This window comes from Macrosteles quadrilineatus, unplaced genomic scaffold, assembly GCF_028750875.1.
Source record: "Macrosteles quadrilineatus isolate MER2022 unplaced genomic scaffold, UCM_ALF_1.0 Scaffold_7__1_contigs__length_78375512, whole genome shotgun sequence".
Taxonomy (NCBI): Eukaryota; Metazoa; Arthropoda; class Insecta; order Hemiptera; family Cicadellidae; genus Macrosteles; species Macrosteles quadrilineatus.
Genome location: NW_026542600.1, coordinates 60,014,330 through 60,035,967, shown reverse-complemented (window position 1 = coordinate 60,035,967; position 21,638 = coordinate 60,014,330). Strand labels below are relative to the sequence as shown.

Below are 21,638 nucleotides of genomic sequence, written 5' to 3'. Positions count from 1 at the left end.
CTTAACAAATAATTACATAGGAATTAAAAAAAGTTATTTATGAAACCATAGCTAATTGAAAAAAATGAGTATGCACAACAAGTTAGTACTTATTTGCTCTTTAAAATAAGATATCAAACAATAAAATTGGTTTGAGTAGTTAAAAAGAGATTAAAAACAACCTAAAAAAGTATATATTGTATGATATTTTTTTAAAAGGATAAAAATCACTAGTTTCAGTAGCAGCTTCCATTATTTTACCCTTTAAAGACTTTACAGTTGCTATGTATTTTCTTCCTTGTGTCATAAATATATCCAGCAATATTACTGATATTGATGAACAATTTAGGATTTTCTTAATTTGTAATAAAAATAAAACAAGGATTATAGCAGTTTGTTTTTAACAAAAATACAATATTTTTAATATAGTGAAAACATCGAGACATTTCTTTGTAAATAGTTATATTGTGTTTGTTTGCTGCTAACTTGAAATTTAACTCATTTAGCTTAGAAGATAATAGCAATAGTTTTTTTTTCTAACAAGCAAAGATTAAAAAAACATAGTTTAGTAAAATAATTAATTTTTTCCATGACCCAAATATGACCCTATATATACAGTCTACAATCAAATTTATGTTTAGTTGCTATTTTGACTATTAATCGTTCAGAGCGAAGGATTCAAGATTGTAGCTTATCACAGTACTCTAAATGAAGTGTTTATGATTAAACTTTGTTTGATGACAGTCTAAAGTATTTATTTTTTAGGTTGAATAAACAGTGAAAATAAACTAAATTTAAACTAGTTTTGTATAAACTCGCATCACTAAAAGAGTCTTTTCAGATATTACATACCCTCATTATGTCATTTAACTGAAAAGGAACACTACAGTTTCAAGTTATTAAAATAAATGGTTTAGACTTGCAAGAAAATGATATTCCTTCAAAGCACAAGCAATGAAACACAAATGGGAAATTAAAAAAAATTGTATGAAAAAAGGTAAAATAATTTGAATGCGTTTAATATTTATTTGTTTAGAAGTTCGCAAACATTTACACTGTAGCGACAGGAATCCGGTACAACAGGGAGTCCAAGTTCTCTTTGTAGTTGTTCCCTTTAGGGGCACCATGACCTGGGCGCCCCCAAAAACCACCCCAAGTTTCGAAATGGCGTTTGCTTTTTACTATATCCTCTGAACGAGCTTCCTGAAACATAGTTTCATATATTAACATAAATAAAAAGAACAAAAAGATAACTCACCTTAAATGTACTGCTAAACATTATGGGAAATTGCTCAAGTATTACTGATCCTAAACTTTTTAAGAACATGTGCTTTGGCTTCGCCTTGATATAACACTTTAAATTAAAACAGAGGAATTAAAATTATAAATTAGTGATTATTTAACATCAAAACTGTCTTTGCATATTTAAAAATTATAACGTATGGAAATCAATACTAAAATAATCGCATCTTCCATTCCAATTGATTCTTTTTTTACAACGTTATAATTGTATACAATTTTCATTACGTTTAACTTCAATGACAACGCTGACCTATCATTTAAATTAAGTGCAATCTAGAAATGTTGGCATAGTTCAACCCATAAGAATATTTTTTTCATCCGTAAATTTGAAACATAATATGATAGGCACTCAAAAAAGGTCGAGGCGAAGACTTTTTATCTTAGGTATTAATTAATGGCTTCTTTTAATCTAGTTCCTCTTTAGCATGTAGAACAAAGTTTTGCAAACTATCCTTCAGTTTTGTTTTCAAGAAATATATCCACCACCACCCTTAAAAACTGTTCGATGATCATTGAACAATGAGGATTAAGTTACGGGAACATACAACTTTTAAAATTTTAAAACTCTTAAAATTTTCAATGGAAATGTCAATCACACAACATAAAAAGTCTACGACCTTCTACAATCAAACAAAGTCACTGATTTTCGGATTTGTCTCTCATAATATATTGTGTCCCAAATGTATATAAAAACGTAAAAGCACATTTAAGTAAGCAGAAAATAATAAGTATACATTTTTTCTCAATAAATAAAATGCTATCTGAGACTGTTCACAGCATTACCTTAATTTGCATTTCCTTGTTAATGATTTGGGTCGTTAATTCTCGGAGGTATTCTCGTTCATTGACTGGTTGTTTCCACACCGGTTTACTAAAATAAAATGTACAAACATTAGTTACTGCAGTATATTCCTTTATGTTCCACAATAGCATTTAATGGTTAAAGTTATGAAGTAATTTTGACACATAAAAACTGTTTGTAAATGAAATCTTTGTAAACTTTATTTATCCATACCATTCGGAATAACAAAATGATTTTCCGAAAATTAGAGTGACATTTTAACTGCAGGCGCTAAAATATATCTGCAGTGGTGTCTTAAATCAGGCGACAGATCATGTTCAGCTCTCATATTATTTTAAGTAATCCCAGCTAACGGAATATGAACAAAAACAGTGTCAACATGAAACATACATAATAGAAATCAATTAAAGAAGTATTATTATAACATCTAAATAGAGTACTTTAGGATAGAAAAAATAGTTTAAAACTGGCTCCAATGCATGTTAAGTATAGTTATTTATATTCTACACAGGGAGTTCCATGAGTTAGAATGACAAACCCCGGGAATAGCATTATGTATAAAAAAGGAGAACATTGTGAATGACTTGTTTTCCAATACTGCTCCCAATATTGGTTGAAACAACTTCGAGAACATACATACAATGCAAATGTACAAAATGGCAAGTATCTGGCACATAAAGAGTTATTTAAACATTTATTCTTCATTTCCTTTTAATTTAATACATAAAATAATTTCCAGGAGTTAAGTATTTTACTTGTGGAACACCTTTTATAAATGACTTTCCCTGAAAATGAAATAGTATTAGTATATTACGGCTGGGGGCAGGTGTTTATGGTAGAAGCATGATAGTTCCAGTGAAATGCTTACCAAGAGCAGGATTTCATGCGAGTACAGTTAACATATTCCCGGACAATTCACGTATGCTTCTTTATGCCACAATATCAGCAACAAACACAAGTAAAGGATAAGTAAAACACACCCCACTCATACAAACACAAAACTGTCTAACATACACTATTTACACAACATTTCATACTTGCTTAAAACAGTAACCTATTCTAATATTCATTGTTAAAGTTAAATGAAGATAGCTATGCATGTTTAAGGCTTTATGGTAGCATCGTTTGGATTTTATCAAAGAAACTCATACGCCTTTTCTTTTCAAAGTCCATCGTATGAGTGCTTGGTACATTTGCCTAGATACAGTTATAATTTAAAGCTTAAACTTTTTTTTGGAATCTACAACTTTCTTGTCTCAAAAAGACCGGAGCCCATCCACTTACAGTGTAGTGTGGGTAACTTACAGAACAGATTTCCCATTCGTCATCCTAGTGACGTCTGTGCTAGAAAGGTCCTTGCGACGATAGCCGAGCCTGCGACGAGCTAGGAGTGGAACGAGCTCTACTCCTCCCGTCAATGATTCCTGCAACAAATCAAACAATACACTTCCTACTCTAGATAGCGATTAGCTGGGAGTGGAACAAGCTCCACTCCTCTGGTCAGTGATTCCTGCAACAAATCACACAATACACTTCACACTCCAGTGAGCGATTAGCTAGGAGTGGAACGAGCTCTACTCTTCCCGTCAATGATTCCTGCAACAAATCAAACAATACACTTAACACTCCAGTGAGCGATTAGCTAGGAGTGGAACAGGCTCCACACCTCTGGTCAGTGATTCCTGCAACAAATCAAACAATACACTTCACACTCCAGTGAGCGATTAGCTAGGAGTGGAACAAGCTCCACTCCTCTGGTCAGTGATTCCTGCAACAAATCAAACAATACACTTCCCACTCCAGTGAGCGATTAGCTAGGAGTGGAACAAGCTCCACTCCTCTGGTCAGTGATTTCTGCAACAAATCAAACAATACACTTCACACTCCAGTGAGCGATTAGGAGTGGAACGAGCTCTACTCCTCTGGTCAGTGATTTCTGCAACAAATCAATCCTAGAACAACCTAAACTATTGATAAAAATAGTGACTTTTAGTGGAGCCTAGAACCCTCAGGGGAATAGGAAAAGTGGGAGGCCGAAGACATCCTGGAAGAGGTCGGTTGACAAAGAAATCAAGAGCTGCGGTGAAATCAAGCTGATGGCACAAAACCGTGTGGAAGGCGACTGCGGTGGCCTTGCGTCCCCTATGGGAAAACAGGAACTAAGTCAATATAGGCTACACAATACAATACAGATAATTGATGTAATTTAATGATGTACCATTTAATTACAAGTTAATAAATTAAACTACTCAATATTACAAATTGAAAGAATTGTAAGTTATAAACTATTCCAGTTCACGCACATATGTTACAATACATTGGTCAGAAAACATTTACAAAAGTTTTGCCCATTTCACATGGGCCGTCACTTAACACTCAGTCTAGTTTGAGCACATATAACGTATAACTCCGAGTAATGTTTTCCTCATCACGCCTTCTAGGTCGAATGCCATCATTGTGACTTTTTGGTTGGACGCCTCAGCCTCCAACATCAAACATTTGACCAAAACCCTAATTTCCAGGTGTAATCTACCAAGGAGGCTTTTCATTTTTTGGTTCCATCCATCGGCTGAGCTACTGAATATATTATATAACAAGAAAACCTGCCTATGACATTGGCTATAGCAACTCCACATCAAATAATAAGAAAATATAGTTCTTATAATGTAAACAAGCTATTCCATATCACTGAGATAGTAAAATTGAGTGCTTTTCCCTAGCTATGTATCCATCCCTACTGGTGTACAACATACCCACATGTCATCTGGCTCGCTGCTATGCGTCATAAACCTGGTTCACTTGTTCTCGGGGTTTAAAAAACATTTGACCGCAAACTGGAAAACTATTTAAGCAGGAAACCCACTGGTCCGACACTCTCCGACACGTCACCTTCCGTCAAGGCTCCGACACCTTCCGACAAAATTACTTTGCATGATTTTAAATGGACAGTAACCCACTAGTCAGACACGACACGTCACGACAACATTGCTCTCTGGGGCACCCTACAAGATTTTTGATTTTGACCAGTAAATGTACGACCGCAAAATTGACACAACCTGTTTTTCATCCAACTATGGACTCAAAATGTATGTGAAATCAACAAATGCACAATCCAAAATCTCTACTAGTAAAACAATACCGATCATTATTCACATCAGTTTAAAACGTATCTTGGTCCCTAAAGTATAACCTGGTATGGTAAAAACTTTGAATAATATTCATTGTAATTACAACCCAGTTTTTTATCGCTTGCAACCTCGTATCTTAATCCACTTTTCTCAGAGTACAATCAGAAGAGATAAGATCGCTAGCCAAACTACTTCAATCCACACCGTTTCTCAGAGGTTATCATTTCAGTATGTTTCAATTCTGAAATCCAATATTTAGTTTAATTTGGATCCTAGAGAACTTTGTATTCATTTTTCCGTATACAATTTCGTTACGAAAAAAAATTGTTTGTATTAAAATGCATTTGAATAGTTATTGTTTAATGTTGTTTGTCGTACGAAAATAGGTTAAGGACTGGTGGTCTCACTTCTTTAATTAAGACTTTTATATTTAATTTTATAACATTTACACTTCACCATTATGAAATTAATTTTCTAATCACAGATTAAGTACACCAAATGTGTCAATTGAAAACGCGACGAAATAAGAAGACACCATTCTATTCAAATCACATGTAAACTGAACCTGTAAAATGTATGCATGTTTACAGAATTAAAAATTTTTATGGTCGCAGCTGCTGGTTAAGGTACGGTTACACCAGAGCGAACAGGAGCGAACGAGCAGTAACGAATGCGAAATTCTCTTCGGTGTGACCGGTGCAGCGAACACCAATCGGCCGTGTGTGGCAGTGCTCGGTAGTTGCATATTCGCGTTCGCACCTGCTCCATCCATTGTCGGTTTCAGCGCGAACGATCAAAGGAAATTCGCGTTCACTCGAGTTCGGTGCTCGCTTCAGTGTGACCACATCGGAGTGATCGGAGTGAGTCTGGTCCTTGCCGGTGTCTGGATTACTGCTATCAACAAGTTGTTTAAGTCAACGGTGGATTTTTTAGTTGTACTACAATTAATTATTCCTATTTTGTTTAAATATTGAATGGACTGATGAGAACATGTTGGAGCTGATTGAAGAATACAAAGCAAGGCCAGTGTTATGGGATCCTAGTAGTGCTGATTATAAACTGTTAAATAAAAAATTTACCGTTTTAAAATTATTTTTATTAAACAGTTAGTCTATTTAAAAACTGCAAGGTGAGACAATGCACAGTGACGATTCAGGGATTATCGTTGCCATGCAGTTCTTGTGGTGGCGGAGCACAAGCGAATGACGTTTCAATCAAGACACTTCGTGTGTGTTCACTCTGGTGTGACTACTCCCATTCTCAGGTGTTCGCGAATGCTAGCGAACTACAGCGAACACCAGTGAACGCTCGGTTCGCTCCTGTTCGCTCTGGTGTAACCGTACCTTTTAGGGTAAGGTAGGTTGGTTTTAGTATTATCACCCCGGCTCCGTGTCTCTATGCTCGCTTGTCCCTTTATAGTTTATCCTACATAGACATACATCGTCCATTAACGTACAAGCTGATTATCCACACACGTATCTCTTCGTTATACATTATGTAGACATGTAAATGAAGTTGTATTTGTCTGAACAATTTACTGTACCATAAATCCACTTCCTACTAATTTGGTACCTCAGGCGGGCGTATCTCAGAGCGATGGTCAGCAGTAATATGACCCTGGGTCAGCATGGGATACCTGGGAGTCTGCGCGCGCTGCTCATCATGGAGTAGATGCTGATACTCCAGCCTCTGCAGAGTTGGCTCCCCAGTCCAGCCCTGCGCAGCAAAACATCAAGTACACCATAACAAGTCAAACCCCACCCACTGCTCATATCCCAAGATTACGAAAATGTATCATTGACTATTAGCACGGTGGTTCTACTATAGTGCGTTCACACAGCCGTGGCACCTGAGGGATTAGGAGGCCCCAAGGGTTTCCATGGGGTGTCCTAATCCGTCAGGTGCCACGGCTGTCTGAACGGAGTATAAGCTCTAGGTGTGAAATTAGAGGACGTTTAAAACGTTTAGCTTCTAAATAGCTTTAAAATTAAACAATAAATACAAACCTTAACTAACAAGACAAATAAATGATGACACCAACCATTATAATATTTTCAGCCCCTTCAAGCTCCCCAGACATGCAACTTTGAAAAACGTAGATTTCAAAAGAAAGTAACTTTGTAACAAAGAGTTTTTACAAGTGTACTGATTGTTTACAGCATTAATTTTACTCCACTAAATCATTTTTTAAGTTGTTTTAAGTCGTTATTAAAATTTCAAGGGTTTAAATGCTTTCTTAATAGGTTTTGGTTTAAACAAATAAATGGACGATATAGCTTCAAATTAATTCAAAGAAAAACTATTTCACAATGAATTTGTAAATTACTCTAAAAAACACATGGTACTGTAGATGATAACAAAGCATTTTATATCATTTACAAATTGCAGGACAGTAGGCCTAATGTTTCATCCCTTCATGATAATATAACTAAAAACACATTTTCATAATTTATTGTATCACTAACCTAATATTACAATATGAAAATGTGTTTTAAGTCCTACTTAAAAAGCTTTAATTCTTCCAAAGCTGTGTGTGTTTTCAACGCCACTGCCACTTTTGAGAATTTTTTTACGAGAAAACTTCTCATGTTACTAAATCCAATCTTGTTTTAACGCTAAGATTGATGGGTGTTATGTTTACAAAATAGTATGCTAATAACAGTAGTTTGTCTTTAATTTTAACCCATATAATTTAAGTTCCTGTTGTGTGGTAGAGAGTACTGAAACTGCAACTTCCTCGATACAGCGTTGCTTTCGCTTTTTCGATGGCTTTCCATATACAAGTTTCGAAGACAAAAATAACCAGACCCATTGAGTTATAATTTAGAATATAGATTTAGTTCCTACAATGACAGAAAAACTCTTCACATCTAACTTCGAAGGCCCAAGGACATAGTTGCAATTTCTCCCACAAGATAGCACCAGACTCCATTAATATTGAGTCAAAAGAATGCAATAACGTAAATAAAGAAGGAAAGAGGGGTACGAATTTTATTCCCATCGAAAAATAAAAGTACATAATGAGATTGAAGTAAGCGTGTCTGGTTACAGTTCCAAAATGCAAAACTGTCATTCAACCTGTGACTTAGATAAAGGTGACGAATCTTTGTAGGCGTATAATTTGGAGATGATACGGTTAGTCTCGTACTCGTCCTTCGACAGTACAACTATTCAAAGTCACAGTGGTTCAGTTTGGTTGCAAATAACAGTTAAATGAACATCACAAAATTTATCATTTGTTTCGAAAATATTTTTTGAGGGACCTAGGTGGCGTTTAAAAGGATCGATTTTCCTAGAGATGGAAGATCTTTTATCTTCAAAGGACGATGGTTCCTAATATAAGAAAATGATGCTACAAAGTTAGTAGTTCATTGCTATCTCTCAGCCATCAGTGTATGCAATGTCTCAAGCATTCACAGATTTACACTTTAAGATCCTTGAATGTGAAAATTGAATTTATAAATGATTTTTGAGTTATCAATAATTAAAGGTGAGCTCTAAGTTAGACGTGCGAAAAGATACCTAAGACTAAGTGAAAGCTACCTTCAGGCCAAATGCAAAGCTAAGTATAAAGCTTCGCGAGTGTACAGCGAATAAGTTTAAGCCGTTGACTTCATATTACTTGCCCATTTATACACAGACAAATTTTTTAATTCAACATTTTTTATATAGTAGGGTTTAAAAATATCCCGTTAAAGTTTCAGTTCTCTAACGTAGTCTAATGTTTGTATAAGTTCGACAATTATCTTTGTATAACAATTTATTTTTTGTTATTACCTGATTTGTTTAGGTACTGCCTTGTGGTGTTGGCACTTATTGTTGAATAGTTTTTGATTAAAGAATACAGCTTGAGTTATAAAAACACAAGCCAAACTTCTTAATGGCAGTTTTACTGAAGTTTGAGAAATAGATTTTAATATTGAACAAAAAGTGACATGTTTGTGGGATATTACTTTTGGTAAAGTTACAGAAGCAGTTAGAACATTTCAGACTGCTTACCTATGAGTTGAGCCACTAAATAATCAAACGATTATTGAGGGTGCAGAAAAACATGTTGCTACAAACTAGACTAGTGAGGTAAAAACAAACTCTAGAGTAACAGGGAATTAACAAGAACCACAAAGATAAACAAGACTAAATTCCACAAAAGTCGCCTTGTCTATAATCTTCATAATCGTGTACATCTTTAAAAAAAAACTAATTCCACTGTTCTTTTTCTTTTATTATTTTTAAACAGTTGTTTTTAAATTAGTCTTCAATTTTTTCTACAAATGTTAGATATCTTAGACATCCACAGAATCAATTTAAAACCAACTTTACAATTGTCCAGTGTTTCATAAGGTTTGATTCATAAAACCAAAAGTGGGGGGACACCCTGTATATGCACGAGTGTTGAATAGATCACTTACAAGAACCGCGTGAAAGAACTAAATATTGAGCTAAATGAGTTTCATAGATTGAACCAAATGTAACCATTTTCTGACAAACAAATGGGGTAAAAAGTTCTAACTGATTGTGTTACATAACTTATGGCGAGGTAAGCGAATGCAACAAACTGAATAAGGTAATGTTTGCCGTGGGATATGCAATATTCAGGAAGGTAATTTGGCGTGAGAATTTACGTGGAATTATAATTCGTTCGTTTGAAGTGTAAAACTAACCTATTCGGAAGAAAATTCCACTATTATTAATATAATAGGGGCATGATAATACTAGCCTGCGTTTTAAAATTCATAAAACTATTCTCGCATTGGCAAAGAACGTTTTTTTATTATCTTAAAGTGGCTTGCGTTTAATAAGGGTTGTATATTGATCTAAAACAGAATACAACTAGAGATGCTCTGAAACTACACTATTCAATACATATTCCACTTTGGGCCTACAATATAAACCCTAGTATTGTTTTTTTAAAAATATTCAGACTATTGGTACTTTTTCTTAAAGCTTTTAAGTTCGAGATCTTCACTGCACGATTGAACTGGCAAATACCGAGAAGTGTCACACATAAGGGAAAATCTGTCGTGCGGTTCCAAGACGTAAAATAATTTATTTGCAACCCTCTTTACCATCCAAGTGTTTTATGTACACGTTTAAATTTTAAAGAAACTCCTGTTAGAACACTAAGCAGGAGGAACATTCTTAGTTTATCTCCATTGTGTAGTCTTGAAAGGCTTGATATTGAAAGAAATGCTACTTGATTGTATAATAGTTATAATAGCATAATACTGTAGTTGGTTGACCAACCTGTAAGTGCACAAAATAGCTAATTAGTAAATAAAACTATTCAGATCATTGCCAAAATCATGGAACAAAGTAGCTTGTATTTACATTTCTTCTTCAATTATAACCACCTGTTTAAAAACGAGCCATGTTAATTTTACACACCAAAATTGTCTCAACAAAATATACAAAAGATTGTTGAAATGTAAGTAACTGAGATTCATGCTTCTAGAAATGGCTCTAAGTTTCGATTTATCCATCACAGGAGATACAATATAGTAGTGACACGCCATCGGGATAGCGGATGCGTGACCAAGCCTGCCTAAAGATGGGTACTTGGGTACCTTTGTCTTAAACTGCTGATATATTTACTTTCATAACCGCAAAACTTACAGCTGCTCCTAGGTTAAGCGTTGTTTCAGGAACGATTTATAACTTTGCACAAACTCTTCAAATTTTCAGAACGGGTTGCAATAATTGATTTCCTCTGGGCACGCAAGAGTTGAACACACTGTATCAAGTTTTACCGCCAGTTTTTATTCATACCAGTTTCAAACGGGCTTAAGTGTTTGTTGGTATATTTCAATACATTATTTCCAATTTGGAACTGATATAGGATAACGCTTAACAAAATAAATACCCCCTGCCGTGGCAAATCTGTAGACTAAATGAATTTCCATTTCCCTGATTTCATTTTCAAGTAAATCTATTTCAATAACATTAGGTTCAACGAGAACCGAGGTTTGCTGCTACAGGGAGGTTAATGAAGTGTGTTTTTAGTGAAAATCAGTTAAATAGATTTGCCAAATTGTTATCAAAATATATCCATGAACTAACAATCTAATTACAGTTTACTTATCCTCCATAAAAATAACATGGGGATTTAAAATTTACAATTTTGTTGAATTTTCTCTGTAACCAATTACCGTAAAAAACATTTCAAATTATATGTTTTTTTATGATCTTCAAAATGGCTTGGAGAGAAATTGGGAAATTTTATGTTTTGAGCATCAAAAATGAGAGAATCCAATTTTTACCCCATAAACCCTCTCGATAAAACCCCGTACCCATGGTCCGATCATGCTGGTTCACGAACTCGTTTGAATACACGTAGGTTTACATATGTATATATGGATTTAAACGGATGATGTTTTTGGCCTCTGGGGACATCAAAACGAAAAAGTAAATCGGTCCCGGGTCCTTGAGGTCATGCAGGTCTTATCATGAGACCTACGGTAGTAGCTTATTCTCTTTATGGGAAAATCGCTAAACATGGGTTTAGAAATAACAAATGTGACAAGTTATAAACTTTTTATTAGCGAAACATATTTAACATAAAAAATATCTACGTATAAAAAATCTGAATCGTAATGACACTTATACAAACACTACAGAGCATTTCTAAATATCGAAGAATCTAAATGCTTTTACATATTTTTTGTTGTCATTTCTGTTTAAATATCTAAATCTGAAGACTGTCACTGTGATATGCTATAGTTGGTTACTAAATTTTGAAGTAGGCATAGAGTTTTTAATACAGGTTAAAAAGGTTATGCTAAGTAAAAATAAGTACACAATTATTAAAACGTACCAGGTGTTAAACAAGTATTATAGCCTACTTTTAACCTGTTTTAATTTTGATACGCTTGCCGTCATAAACAAACAAATCCTATCTTGTGACTAGTTACTAATAGGAACGTATTTTTTAATGAATAATATGCATACTATAAAACTGTAATCATATTTTTTATATACAGGGGATATGTGAAACAATTAAGGAACACGTGGAAATGGATCATGGTTGTTCGATTAATTGTGAGTGAGAGGGGGTGAGTGGCTACAATTTGTAACTTAATAAATGAACTGGTTCCCAGTAATACTACAACTGAAATTATTGTAGCTTATATTCATTTGCAAATGACATAATATTGGTAACAAATATATAAATATATTCCTCGTTTCCTTAGCAATCGAGTAAATCTTTAACAAAATCCTTTTTTTGTAATAGGTGATACATTATTCTTTGTTTCAACTGTATTGTTTATTAAAAGCAAGTTGATGATGTTAAAAGATTGTTGTGGACGTTTTAAATCACTCAATGTTTAGATATCTTGAATCCAAGCTCGTTTTCAGGTGACAGGGTATAATTAAGAATTAAGATGAAAGAATAATCAAACAACACGAGGAAACACGATTTCAAAAAGACAAATTTCAGGGAATTTAATAAAAAAAGCAAATGAAAAGGAAAAAATAGAAGCAAGATAAATGACCAATGAACACTGGCAATGCGCGCTCAACAGACATTTGCATAATACGAGAACTTGAAGTATAATAGTTTTGTTGTTTGTTTTTTTTTATTTTTTATTTAGCTGTTTTAAACGTTGGTTGTTTTCAGATATCGTGTTTTCTGGTTCTGCCAGATATGTTCAGGTCTACTAATCTGATGTTCTGGGTTCCTTCTCACCTGAAGAAAGGGTCAGATTCCAGATCCCAAAACGTGGTGAAATTTGTGTATTACTAAATTTTTTTTTAGAGATGAAAAATATCCACAATAATTCTTTAAATTTGTTTATGTTGCGAAAATCATGCTGTCGTCATATACAAAATGTGTTTGGACTTTATGCAATAATCTTTCAATTTGGGTGTGTTGCTAGCTAGTGGTTAGCATCTGAGACTTAACAGTGTGGGAGGGACGGGTTCAATTCCCGACATATCCACAGAACCTTAATACGTTTGTACCGCATTCCCTTGAAAGCGTATGAGCTAAACTTTGACTTTAATTAAAAATGTCACTGTTGTAGAAAAAATGATCGTATATTTATTCGTGTTAAGCTTTAAGAATAAAACAATATGTACAGGTCTACAGGAGCGGATCAAAAGTGGAGTGAATCTGCTAGGCGGGCGCAACTATAGGCGGTTAGGTTAGGTGGTTGTGATACGTTAGGCAGAAGCGACATGGCCTGCTCATGGCTTACGGTTTGGTACCAGAGAATGAAGGAAGTTAAGGCCAATGGCGCGGGGCTCCCTCCACTGGCACCCCCCGGGCCCTGGCTTGCCCCAGGGCGTCTGGGCAGTTAGCTGGCCACAGAACAAAACTTTAGAACCAACTCTAGTTAGCTGGCCACAGAACAAAACTTTAGAACCAACTCTAGTTAGCTGGGCATAGAACAAAACTTTAGAACCAACTCTAGTTAGCTGGTCTGATCACAGAACAAAACTTTAGAACCCGATTTAGCTGACCACAGAAAACTCCTTTAAAATATCAGTCTTTCTATAATTCCCCAATACATGGCAAGAACTTGACATATTTTAGTTACCTTTTTGTAGCAGCCCTTTTTATCACACATGTTTTATAAAAAACCTTTAGAATTGCCAGAAACTGTTGAATAAGCTGTAAAGAGAATGTGTCGTCATATTATAATCTTGATAAAAACTGACTCAGCACATGTAGTACATTGAAGTAAATTGAATAAAATGATTCAATTCATAATGCAATGAAATAGTTGCATACTATATTTTGATCATAAACAGCAATTCCAACACTTTGCACAGCTTTCGAAAAATTCAATGTGCCAAAATTTCAAATGAAGTTAGAAGGTAATTACACCAAAAGCAATTGAATCAAATGAAGCATTCCCCATGGTTCCTAGCAGGTTTAAGCTTACTAATCAATAGAGTTGTTCATTTTCAGAATAAAAATAAAAATATACATTTAGAAATCAGCTACACAAATCAGCTTTATTAAACTGTTTTTAAGATTAACGCGAATAAGCCTTTTCAGTTTTTATGTACAGTATGTAGAACTTTTTATACAAATTTAGTGATAGTTTAAACATCTCTGTTTGAGGTTCATTATTGTCATATAAAAGATTATATGATTGCGGACGTTTCGCCACAATTAGTAAAAAACAAGTTTTCACTAACGTGATAAACAATGTTCGTAATATTTCTCTTAGATGATACAGTTTAAGATCAATGAAAATTTCAAACCAATGAAGGGTGTAAATAAATACTAGAGTCACTCTTGAATCTATTAGACATTTGAATTATTATTTCAGTTTTCATAAGTGTAATGTTCTGTAGTCTTGAAAGATTGGTGCCAAATGTATATTTTGTAAGGTTGTTCCCTCAGTTTTATACATATAATATTAGTATTATAGTAATTCAAAATAATTTTAAAATACAGGGCTTTTTATATGTATTACTAGAAACCTAATCGACCAAGAATGAGTTTAAACAGCATTGGGTAGAGCAAATAATTCACATTTCAAACATTTTAAAGCACAAAATTATTTATCTTGAGGATTTGTAATTTGTCCTATTTAGACTGCAGTTAATTAACATTTGGTGACCAAATAATAACATACAATCAGTTGTTACGCTCTATTAAATGTCATACTTGGTCTTACGTATCAAGTATCAATAATTAGCCTATCAAGTATGAATTTGAAACTGTCATATTTCGTATAACAAGATGCATTACCCAAGCTTAAGTAAACAAGGTATATAATACGCACAACACAAACTTTATAATCTGTGGAATTATCTAACATTTGGTTGCACTCTAACAATATGTTTTAGTGTACACAATAATTATTAAATCAAAATTGTTTATAGCATAGAATTATTCTGTAATAAACAAAATAACCAATAAAATTATTTTATATTAGTTTAAAATACTGTTTAGAGAAAATATCGAATTAAATAAAACTTTTTGTTTAAACAATTTTGGGTACTTTCCTGTTAAAGGGAACATTCATTATTATTGATGATTTTATTCGATATATCGATATTTTTGTTTTCCGATCTGATCCATTACAAATTGACAACAACAACAACTAACTGATCTTGTTTAGGCTAAATAGTCTAAACTGTTATAAGCTAACCTAACATAGCCAACCAAACTTGCTGTACCATTTAAAAATTCCGTTTGGGTTTGATAATAGAAAAGGCAAGTTAAACACGGAATTTTAAATGTTACAGCAAGTTTGATTAGTTATGTTAGGTTATTTTTTTAGAGCAGTTTCATATACTGAACAATATTCGTAGTTGTCAGCTGATATGTTTCAATTTGTTAATATCGATATATCGAAAAAATCATCGGTAATAATGAATGTTCCCTTTAACAGGAAAGTACCCAATTTTGTAAAGGTTAGTAAACAGGAATCACGAAATAGTGAAAAAAAACATGAATATTAATATAACAACACCCTGGGGTTTATAATTAAACGTAAAAAATTCTAGTTTTTTTAAATTGATAAGGTTATCTTACATGTTTTATTTGTGCACAAATTATTTTATTTACCAATTAGAACGTGTTACTTTGATGGTTTTCAGTTTTCGAGACTTACCGTCATGTTCCAAAAGTCCGAGTCTTCACGGCGTTCCTCGTTCAGGAGTCGTCGCTTCTCAGCGACTAGCCTGTCTGAAACAGCGCACGTCGGTTTAGCGGCAAACATGTTAAGAAGCGCGGGAGATCGATCTTAATATCCACCCCCTGGGTAATCCTCCTTTAGCCTGCTTAGGAAATATTAATGATGACTATGTCAATTAATTAATATCGCACATATAATTTCGATTGAGTTAGAATTGCACATTTAAACAATATTTAAAACATTTAATCAAAAGTATGTACAAACTGCCCAAGCTAATAAAAGTAAGAGACCATGATACTCTTTTTTTGTCTAATTCAAGTCATAACGTATGATTTTTATAAGGGGTATCAAAAAATGTTTATAATAGGTTTATAAGCAGTAAAACATTTTTTAATCTAACATTTTTGAATCTGATATTTGTGATGTTTTGAATTTTTCGTTTTCACACACACACAATAGAACAACTCAACACAACAACACACAATAATATAAAATTTGGACATACACCTATGGTTATGAAAAGGCGGATGTAGAAGTTCTGTATATTGTATCTGTATTTTGACCATGGCAAATATTGAAAACTGAATGAAATATCTTGACATAGAAACGTATAGTATAGCTACTGGAACCAGAATGAGATCTAAAAAATCGATAAAATGGGAATCTCGTGGAGTAAAAGAATATATTTTAGGCATATACTCCTCGGGTATGGGTTATATTAACATAACCCCAACTGGTTTTTTTTGTCTAGTTACATCAGTCCCCAACATTTCATTGCTCCAGTTACATCAGCCACCAACATTTCATTGTTCCAGTTACACCAACCAGCCTACAACATTTCATTGCTCCAGTTACATCAGCCCCCAACATTTCATTGTTCCAGTTACACCTACACCAGCCTACAACAATGCATTGTTCCAGTTACACCAGCCCCCAGCATTTCATTGCTCCAGTTACATCAGCCTACACGAATTCATTGTTCCAGTTACATCAGCCCCCAACATTGCTTTGCTATAGTTACATTCTCCCCCAATATCGCTTTACTAAGCGACAACATGTCCCCCCAACATTTCTCTAACTATGTTACGTCTCCCTAAACGTTTTCCTGCCAATAAAATATCCATCCTTACCGAGTTGCTGTTTGTACTGAAGCTGTTCCTGGTAAGGACGTCGGTAGCGCACGTGGTTCTCGATAGACTTCCTGACGGGCTCGTGGAGTTGATACCTCAAGATGGGGTCACTGCGGCGGCTCGGTGCGGGCTTCGCCCCTCCTCCCCATCTGGGCAGAGATGTTTCTAGGCCCTTGAACGATTGAACCACAGTATTGTCCATGTCCAATCCAAATAATTATTGTATATTAAAATTTTGACATTTCATTTATTGTTACACTAAAAAAGACCACTATTTTTTAGCAGAATTCATCAGGAAGGTAACAATTAATAAATAAATAACAGGTTTAAACGTTAGAATAAGAAGCCCCAATTGTAATTTCAATTATCACACACATATTTTATGAAACATATTTTCAATTGGGAGATTTATTCAATTTATTGGTATGAGCAAACATTAAACACGTTGGATCTCCTCACCAACTCTTTACGCAACTAATGAGTGTAAGAGATGTGCGTGAGATGTTGCACTCTGCATCGCATGAGTTGGATCATTTACGCAACTTCTCTCTGGCCCAATGTGCATTTGTCTAAGACACTGATCATTACGCTACCAAGCCAAACACGAGAATTAACGTTTCTTTCGAATTTCCTACGATAAGATTTATCACGCAATTTCTCAAATATCGTTAATTATTTTATGTTTTTTGAGTCTGTTTAAGGTTACGCTTAGAGTATTTTTTTTGCAACTTGGAACTTCCAAATAATACGAATATCAAACTATTGACTGGACCTTCTCTACTCAAACACTTACTCTCTTTTTCTCGACGCTGACCAGGTTGAGCGGCTTTCTGCGGACGTCGTTGTTTGGGGCTCCATGTCCGGGTCTGCCCCACGGGTGGTAGGACGACAACATCGCCTGCAACTACCGCCAAGGAAGTGAGTAGTCAAAGGCTCGGGTCCATGGAGGCGTAGTCCCAGTTCTGGACCCGCTATTGTCTATGATCAACGAACCGTCGCCTTCCGTCGCTCTGATGCATCTCATATGAGTGCGATTGTTTTAAAAATTAGATTGGTATTGATCGTTCTATATTCATCGATTAAGAAAGGTTGAGTAGTCGCAATGGTTTTCCGATGATTCGATGAAGTTTATAGGTCGGAAATTTGGAGTGCTGATTTTGGATTATCAAGTTTATCACGAGGAAGTAAATCTTCAATCGCATTTCATAAAATTAAATGGATTCGTAAATGAATATATTCTAAATAGTATAAATAACTGAAATACCACGATTTTTGTTGTCGTAAAATGAGGTTAAATGGGGGTCTAGTCAGGTTTGCCTTGTGTTACAGCTACAAATCGTAATATTTCAGTTATTTTATATTAGATCTTTTTGAACTTGGAGTCGTTGGATAGGAAAATCCAAATAAAAGTGTACTTGAAATTTGTTCATAAAATCAATCATTTTGTAGTAATTTAAATATAAAAAATGCCTCAACACAATACGTGTGTTGGTTATTTATTAAAGAGATTTCTTTGTTACTTACACATGTGTTTTTGTACATTTTCCAAAGTAAAAAAGCCTAATGTTGTTAGTAAATACTCAGCACTTCCCAATTAAGGATACTATGGTGTAACAAATGTTTGTTAAACATTATTTTGTTAAACATTCCCTTGACCTAATTTAAATATTAGTATTAATGTGAAATTACTAATGTCTATGAAATGTTTAGTTATAGTATTTGCATTTAAGCAGTAATATTTTTTATAAGTACCCTGCGTTGGTCCTCCCTCTTCTCCACTGCGTCTTGTATCTTCTTCCTCTTCCAAAGTTCTGTGCCCTCTTTTATCATTACCTTCTCCTTTTCCTTCTTTAGGCGCTCCGAAGAACTGATTCCATTCTCTACCATCTTTCACCTGTACAATTCAATACAGCAACTTAAAGTTCTTAAGGTCTCTGAGAGATTGATAGGAAAATGTTACGCAATAGTCATTGCAAAATAAATAATAAACCAATAATAATTGCATTTCAGCTTAAGGACTAAAATTTTCTTCTAACATAGATGCAGTATTACAATGCTACTACATTGCATACTTTTCTGCATATGTGAAACAGGACGTGTATGTATATTTACGACCCCAGAAATTGCATAAGCAACGAAAGCCAATATGCAGACTGAAAAAGACCTTACCCCATGGTTACAGCTGTTGTTCATTCTTCTGTATGATTGTCATTTGACACGTAATGCACAGAATGTTCCCAGGCACCAAAATTCTATGGAAATTATTAGTTGTGTAGTCGTAAAAGTTCGATATGGAATGAATATAAAGAAGTAACATATTTGGATAAAAACATCAGATAAAGTTTTAGGAATCAGTTTCTGTGCGCTTACAGATTCACCAATGGTTTTAGGGTTAGGTTAGGTTAGGTTCAACAAATTATAGATTAGGTTTGTACAAATTCACCGCGTGACGACTCGGACTCCGGTCAGACACAAAATTTGGTCACCTGAATGCAACAACTGTTTCCAGTAATGGGTTAATGCGTAGCTGCGCTGGTCCCTGCGTGTGCTACATATAGTTTGAATAACGAATACATAAGCACGTAATTTTCAACATCTGAAGCAATATGCTTATGAAAAATCTTTTTACGTACTTTGATTGTTTAAGTTTGAGTTTGACTTTCCCTGAAAATCAATTGTGTACTGATAAACGCTCAATAAGGAAATGTTTATTTATTTTATGAAACCCAAACTCATCAAATCATGCACCTTGACTGTACTTTTTCTAAATGAATTACACACTTTACGTGAAATAGTTGTATAGCTTAAATAGTATAGAATCTTGATATTATAATGTATATGGTATATAACAAATTTAACTTCCCTATATTCTAAGTTATGGGTTTCGTGGTACTAACTATTTAAATTCAGACTAGATTAGGGCTTTCTTTTTGATAGATTTTTCTGGTTTCAAAAAACAACCTTTATACAGGGGTTTATCAGCAAAACTTGTAAAAAAAGTGATTCGAGATTTATAGGTGCATTTTTAATGCATATTGTAACTTCATTTTTAGACTTTATGTTAGATTAAAGGTAATTGGCAAAGATTGCCACATGAAAACAAGAATCCATTTGAGCTACAAGCGTTGGAAGAAGCATGACTTCTAAAATAGCATTTTCACTATCTTTCACAAATAGTACAAATAAAATAATGTATTTGTAACCAACTTAATGTCCCAACAGATTCACTTAGTAAGGAATTTATACTCGTGTTTAGTTTAACATAAATGATCATTTTAAGTATTCAATACCCAACAGTCGTATTAGGTTTTCGGCCTTCAATACCGACACTTATTCGAGCTACAGTTAGGTGTGTGATACACAACTGTGTGTAGGCCTATACAACTCAGCAGTCAGCGTTGTGAAAATTACACGTGCATCTGTAGATGATTTGGAAAAACTCTTTGGTTTGCTTCCATTCTACCATAAGACGTCATCACTTAACCTCGTTTCCCTACACAAGATTGTGAATTATTTTCTTGACTGTCCGGAACTACTGAGCAGCATTGTCTTCGTCGCGTTCAGAAGAACCAGATCCAGAACCATCTTCAGGAGGAAATATCACCCCACCTACTACGCCTACCATACTGGGCTACCACGAAATTATTGTTGAATTTGTATGTGGCCGTATCTTCGAGGATATGTGCCACCCCCACGAGATATTTGTATGCGTAATATTGGTACGCATACAAATTTTGCACGCTAGATCAGGCACCTAATCTGAGAAAGTGAGTTAAAATAGTCCATATGGATCGAGTTTAAACACTTGATGATGGAGGACGGCCATCTGTATTTTTATAACAAAGCTAGACATCGATTATAAATAAAATGGATGAAGATCAATGGTCACGGACGACTATTAGCTGACAGCTAGATGTATTGTAGCCAATTACTGTTTCATTTCAACTCCCCAGCTGAAATCTTATCTACATGAACAGCCTAGATTGTTCTTCTTGATGTTACAATTCACTCGTAATCGTTACAGTACGTTCGAGTTATATGCAGATGGATAAGGTACCATAGGTTCTGCTAACAGTTATGAAGGACCTGCTGGTATTTATTGACTGAGACTACAAGGCGAGTTTGGTTTTGATTTGTCGGTGAAACCAATATATTTCACAACAAATCAAAATTCACCTAGATTTTTTTTTAAATATTGACATTTGCAGAGACACACTTAGCTTAAAGGATTTTCATTTCGAATTAACAACCTTATGAAATAAATCTTTTGGATTAGGTATGTGCTAAAATGATCAAAGCTTAGACAGTAACAGTATGCAAGCACTCAGGGGGAGGAGCGGGCGATGCGGCAACCTGTTGATGCTGCGGTTCTAATTGGGGACGTGTGAGTAGCGGAACAGTCAACGGGCAATAGTCACGCGTCTACAGGTGAGCTTACCTGAGGAGTGGCCGGGTCGAGGCCCAAGCCGCTACTACGGAGACTGTGTGTTGGGTCGATACTGCGATACCCATCTCGTGACCCGTCGCATTCGGAAGCTACGATGAAAGAGGGATTTATGACGGGCACGAAACAGGGGACCTCGGCATCGGCACGCAGAGACGTCGTTGTAACAGGACCAGGGTTATAACCCAAATTTCAGCAGAAAGTTCACGTCGTAACGGTAAATGACGAACGGCATTCCGTGATTGGCACAAGCAATAT

The 21,638-nt window shown here is 34.8% G+C and overlaps 1 protein-coding gene across 2 annotated transcripts; it reads right to left on the bottom strand.

The window, feature by feature from the left end:
- Positions 1 to 985: 985 nt before the first annotated feature.
- Positions 986 to 21,393, bottom strand: LOC128998685 (uncharacterized). 2 transcript variants are annotated; one of them, XM_054424923.1, is made up of 10 exons: positions 21,375 to 21,393; positions 18,689 to 18,830; positions 17,730 to 17,840; positions 16,937 to 17,108; positions 15,783 to 15,856; positions 13,417 to 13,509; positions 6,784 to 6,927; positions 3,389 to 3,507; positions 2,065 to 2,152; positions 986 to 1,182 (listed from the first exon to the last, which is right to left on the bottom strand). In XM_054424923.1, exons 2-10 carry the CDS (start codon positions 18,821 to 18,823, stop codon positions 1,030 to 1,032), a joined length of 1,089 nt encoding a protein of 362 aa, XP_054280898.1. In that variant the 5' UTR covers positions 18,824 to 18,830; positions 21,375 to 21,393; the 3' UTR covers positions 986 to 1,029. The 2 variants fall into 2 exon arrangements, with proteins under 2 accessions (XP_054280898.1, XP_054280899.1); XM_054424924.1 differs by lacking the exon at positions 13,417 to 13,509.
- Between the last annotated feature and the right edge of the window lie 245 nt (positions 21,394 to 21,638).